Source organism: Typopeltis vanoorti, chromosome 1, assembly GCF_054136105.1.
Source record: "Typopeltis vanoorti isolate ZY-2024b chromosome 1, IOZ_Tvanoo_1.0, whole genome shotgun sequence".
In the NCBI taxonomy this organism is placed as follows: domain Eukaryota; kingdom Metazoa; phylum Arthropoda; class Arachnida; order Uropygi; family Thelyphonidae; genus Typopeltis; species Typopeltis vanoorti.
Genome location: NC_143549.1, coordinates 147,274,660 through 147,280,659, shown reverse-complemented (window position 1 = coordinate 147,280,659; position 6,000 = coordinate 147,274,660). Strand labels below are relative to the sequence as shown.

Genomic DNA, 6,000 nt, shown 5'->3' with positions numbered 1-6,000 from the left:
ATAATGTTTAAAAGATTTAAACCAAATTCTCTCATGATAACAGCATGGAATGCCAATGGCTTAACAAACAAAATTCTCGAGCTGCAAGAATTTGCAAAAAGATACAATCCAGACATAATCTTGATCAATGAATCCCACCTCAGACCATCAAACAATCCAAAACTAAGAGGTTATATTTTATACAGGATAGACAGACAGACTTAACTCTAGTGGAGGCGGAACAGCTATTTTTATCAAAAATTATTTAAGCCACAACTCGCTGACCAACCCCCAAACTCTAAACCTTGAGGTGACGGGTGTGGAGGTGCACACTAATAACGCTGGCAAACGCAAAATCTACGCAGCGTACAATCCTCCCAGTATTCCACTATTGACAGTAGACTTAGACTCCATCTTCGGCTCCACGGATTCCATAATTATAGCTGGAGACCTTAACTACAAACATACGGCCTGGTTCAGTTCGTCAACCAACACCAAAGGCCGTAGCTTATACAACTACACATTACTCAACTCATCAATAGTAGCTTGACCCACTGAGCCCACCCACTACAGCCCATCAGGAAGTTCTGATGTATTAGACATAATTATCCTCAGAAACATCAAATATCAATACCAGCTGGAGATAGTAGAAGAGCTTAACTCAGATCATAATCCCATCCTACTCAGGTTAGGACTTCAAGACCAGCTCTCTCCCCATCATTCTTTCATACCATGGGACAAGCTCTCTAAGGTTCTTCCAATCCACATCGGTCCTCCCCCAGTCATTCGTAAAAAAGAAGAAATAGATCAAGCTGTAAACAATTTAACTAGGCAAATCAACACAGCAATAGCATCAGTCACTCAAACCACTGGCTTCCACGCTCCTAACTGGATCCCAGATGAGATAATGGACCTGATTAGAGCCAAAAACAAGGCCAGAAAGCGATATCACAACACCAGAGGACAAAGCAACCTTAAACACTTTGAACAGACAGGTTCGAGAAGCCCTCCAGGTCCACAGGAACTCCAAATGGGAAACCAAACTGAAGGAAATCAATCCAGAAGATAACTCCATGTGGAAGTTTGTAAAACCTCTTCGTACCAAAAGACAACCACTTCCGCCTTTAAAGACCAATCTTGGAGATGCACACACAGATGAAGAAAAACCAGAAGCCCTAATTGACAATCTGAAAATCAATGCAGACCATCTTATGCAAACTTAAATATCAATCTTATTTACAAAGTTCATCGTAAAGTTAGAAATGCACTAAGTCAGCCTAAGGATGATTCAGAAACCATCACCCCACATCTCCAACAGAAATAATAAATATCATTTCCCATCTGAAGAATAAAAAGGCCCGCGGTCCTGACGGCATTACCAATAGAATAATAAAGCTACTCCCACGGAAAGCCATAATTCATCTAGTTAATATTACCAATTCCATTTTAAGATTCCAATACTTTCCCTCTGATTGGAAAATCGCGGACATTATACCTCTGAAAAAACCAGGTAATAACCCACAACTTCCCCAAAGCTACAGGCCCATCAGTCTTCTTTCCTGTCTTGGCAAAGTAACAGAAAAGGTCATCCTATCAAGACTACAATCAACAGTGGACCAACAGAAAATAATCCCAAATGAGCAATTTGCGTTTCGCAAAGCTCACAACACGGTGCAACAAATTCACCGACTAACAGAACATATCACTCATGGCTTTAACTGGCACCTTCATACTGCTGCTGAATTTTTGGATGTTGCCAAGGATTTTGATAAGGTCTGGCATCAAGGCCTTATCTTCAAACTAATTGAAAACAATATCCCAATTAAACTAGTGAAACTCATATATTCATATATCAATGAAAGATACATGCAAGTAAAACTCAACGGAATTATCTCTTCAAGGCGCAAAATCCTGGCGGGAGTACCTCAAGGTTCTCTTCTGGCCCCAATATTTTTCTCAACTTACATGGCAGATATTCCTCTCAACCCAAAAACAACTACTACGGCTGTTTATGCTGACGACACAGCTATTCTAGCTAGATCACTCAGCCCTCACCTAGCAATCACTAGACTCCAAGGAAGTATCAATGAGCTAGCAAACTGGTTCACCAACTGGAGAATTCAAGTAAACCCCCTCAAAAGCTCAGCCATGATGTTTTCAAGAAGAAAGATCTGCAACAAAGAACCTGCTCTCTGGTCAAAAGATCCCATTGCATTCAGAGACCAAATATCTTGGGGTATTGATGGATAAGAAACTCCTTTTCAACAAACACATCAATCTCGTTTGCTCCAAATCTTCCCAAGTCATAGCTCAGCTCTACCCATTGATCAACCGCAAGAGCAAATTGAACCTACATAATAAATTGCTTCTTTACCGGATGGTAATACGTCCAGTCATTACCTATGCCTCACCAGCATGGAGTCACACTTCAAGATCAAACATTTCAAAATTACAGAGAATCCAAAACAAATGCCTTAGGATGATCCTGGATGCACCGTGGTTCATCAGAAATTCACAAATTCACCGAGAAACCGGCACTCCATACATCTCCTCTCTTCTTCGTGATCTTGCAGAAAAATTCTTCGTGAAGTCAAGTTCACATTCAAACCCACTAATCGTGCAAGCTGTCAATTACAATGAGACTGATTACTACAAACACAAAAGACCGAAAGCTATTCTTCTCTCAACTGATCATAGCTAACACTACTGCCTTCAGAGGGCGAGCTTAATTGCTCACAAATCTCCCATTCCCAAATAACTCTCATTACAGATAAAGGGGAATATGAAAAGCACTTGTGCTTCATCCATCCTGTTAGTAACGTCAATGGTCAATGGATAAGGGCGAAAATGGCTGACCACTTATTTTAAAAAGTTACTTAAATTTAAATTGCATGTTTTGTTTTTTTTTACCATGAAGGCACTTATAATGTTACTGTGTATGCACTTTTCCTAACATTAAGCTCCTACTATTTATTGTATCTATCTTCTTTTTCTTCTTAGCCTTTCTTCATCTACTGCAGGATATAGGTCTCCCTCAACTTCTTCCATTTTTTCTTTTCTCATGTCTCTGACCACCATTTCACTTCTCTACACGTCTGGATATCCTCTCTCTCTCTTCATCTTTTTCTTGGTCCACCTCGTTTCCTTTTCCCGTTTCTTGGTTGTCATTCTGTTATCAATCTTGTCCACATTTCGTCTGTCATTCTCCCTGCATGACCAGCCCATTTCCATTTTTAATTTTTTATCACTTCCTTTTTTCTCCTACCCCTGTTTGTTTTCTTATTTCTTCATTCATAATTTCATTTATTTATTTATTTTTTAGTAATTTTTAGTATTCTTCTTTCTAGTGTCTCTATGCTATCCCCAGATCTTCACATTGCTTCTCTGTTATGCTTCATGTCTCGCTACCACATGTAAACACAAGTATCACACAGCTGTTGAATATTTTCCTTTTTGGCAGTTCTGTTGTATGTTCTTAGTATATCAAAGCCTTCAGGGCCGCCACATGCGGGTGTCCAGGTTCTTCCCCGCACAAAAGTGCCTGATCAGGAGACGCGCCATTTCAAGACGATAAATAGTATTAAATTGTTATAATTTGCAAATTCTGTTTTATGGAGGTGCTGAAATATAACTTTGAACAAAGTCGCCTCTTACCCATGGAGCGGTCCAGAAAGACTCTATTACCTCGAATGATTCTTCTGTTGATTTCTCATTTTGTCTTTCTTTAAAAGTTATTTTTATCCAAGATAGATATATTCATCTACTTGTTCTAGTTCTTTCCCGCCTGTAGTTATTTTGTCATCTTTATTTTCTTTTCTCATATCCTTTGTTTTTTCAATATTTGTTATCCATATTTCATTAGCAATATTTCAATCAGTGGCGCACTCAGGATTTAATCTTGGAGGGGGCCCAAACGCTCAAGATTTAATCTTGGGGTGGGGGGGCGCCGAGTTGAGTAGACGATTTACGAATACACACTACGCATTGCACATGACCAATGACTGAGCATCTGCAGTGATCGCCAATACATAACAAGTAGTATAGAAATCCACATAAATAAAAAAAAAAAATAGAATTTTAATTAGGAAAAGATTTTTGGAAAATTTCCTGGTGTTTATTTCCTTTCTCTTTTTTTGGGGGGGGGAGGTCTTGGCTCCCTCCCTGGGTGCGCCACTGATTTCAAGATCCCTCTTACTCCGCCCTTAAGCACTGTTACAGCTCATGCCGTACCCAGTATAGGACAGTATACACACACACACACACACACACACACACACACACACACGAGAGAGAGAGTTTTTAAGAACAATACCATAACTGGTTTTAAAAAAGTTACACACATATATATATATTTATTTAAAGATTTAAATTCGTTTATATTCTTTCTCAAACTTAGGACTACGTGGACAGTAACTCATATCTCACTAGGAGGCAAAGCTGTTGCTATATTTATGCATACACTAATGTCATGTAATGTTTTTGTGAATGTCATTCAATGCTGAATATTTACGATTTCTAATTACTATTCTGTTATCAATAGTTACCGTTAAGATTTGCATATTGGAAATTCATATGTTATATCAAGATATCCGTTTCTTTTAAGAAGATATTTTAAATACAGTATATATTTTATATTATTGCATATGCATAATTTGCTGCGCTAAATTATGAAATACTGTGATATTTGTTATTCATTTTACTTAACATGCAATATACGTTGTTCAAATTTGAAATGTATTGTGTAATGTGTGTATCAAAAGAAATGAACTGAACATAGAACACTCTTTACTTCTAATAAATATACTGTATTTCATAAAGCGACTGTTACTCTTGATAAAGTAACTGAGACGTTATCATCAAACGTTATTACGAATTATAGTTGTCGCTTGCTAATCTAAGCGGATGATAGAGTTTTTTACCTGACGCAATATATATTGTTTGAATGGTCTAAATATAATGTCTATTGAAGGTGGACCGACAGCTTTTAAAATATAATAAATATCATATTTCACGAAGTGACTGTTATTCTCGATGAAAAAGCTCATGCTGTACTCAGTATAGGACAATAAAACAGTAAACTTCATTTTCAGTATATATTGATTTGATATATTAATATTATAAACCTCTTGAAACCAACTGTTATAACAGTTCATTCCACTTGAATGAATTTTTAAGCTGTTGATTGTTCTAATCATAATAGGATATTTTAATGGGAAAAGTCAGCATTATATATTTGAAAGAAGCTTTGGAATATTTACTTTATAAAAATGTGATTTTTGTGTAAAACAACAAAAAGTTCAGTTTGAGAATCGAAACGTAATTTCTTTTCTCGTTTTTATGCATGAAGTATTTTATTATTTAAAAGAAATGCGAAGGGTATTGGCGTATACGTTTATTCCCGGTTTTTGTCAGATTCGAGAACCATTGCGCTATACGAAGGCATGCATTGGTTATAAGTCATTTGCTAAGTTTTGTAGTAATTCGCTTGTTGCTATGGGAGAGGACATAGAGTCAGCTAAGAAAGCTGCTGCTTGTAAAGCAGTTGATAATCATATCATGGTAAGAATAGTTTTTGTAATTATGCCATCAGATTTTTGTACGAAATCTATTTCTCTCGAATTTATCAACAATAATTTTCCTGTAATGTCATCATCATCATCAACAACCATGTTAGTAATGTAGTGAATGTCATTGTTTCGATCTGTATGGAGTATTAATTAAGAAAAATTTTAACATTCTCCTATTTCACGTTATTGTGTACATAGTTCGTTCTCGAAGTTAAAAAAATGCGCTTAATAAATTTGAGCATTCCAGAATTTATATGTGCGGTTATATTTATCAAAATCACGTAATACTGTTAAAATATGATATTATAATTTTAAAGGTTAACATTTTATATATATTCTATTAATTTACATATTTTTTTAAAGGGAAAACAACCGTGAATTAGTTTATTGTATATGGTGTTTGGGTATGATCAGTCGTTTTCTATGTAATTACTATATACACTTCTAACGAAAA

The 6,000-nt window shown here is 36.3% G+C and overlaps 1 protein-coding gene across 1 annotated transcript in view; it reads left to right on the top strand.

Annotated features, from left to right (window-relative positions):
* The first annotated feature begins 5,058 nt into the window (after positions 1 to 5,058).
* The window catches only part of Rpi (Ribose-5-phosphate isomerase), a 118,115-nt gene continuing 117,173 nt past the window's right edge, over positions 5,059 to 6,000 (top strand). Inside the window, exon 1 of the mRNA XM_090394462.1 lies at positions 5,059 to 5,538. Within this exon, the coding sequence (XP_090250588.1) occupies positions 5,317 to 5,538 (222 nt within the window). The 5' untranslated portion in view covers positions 5,059 to 5,316. The remainder of the gene's footprint in view (positions 5,539 to 6,000) is intronic.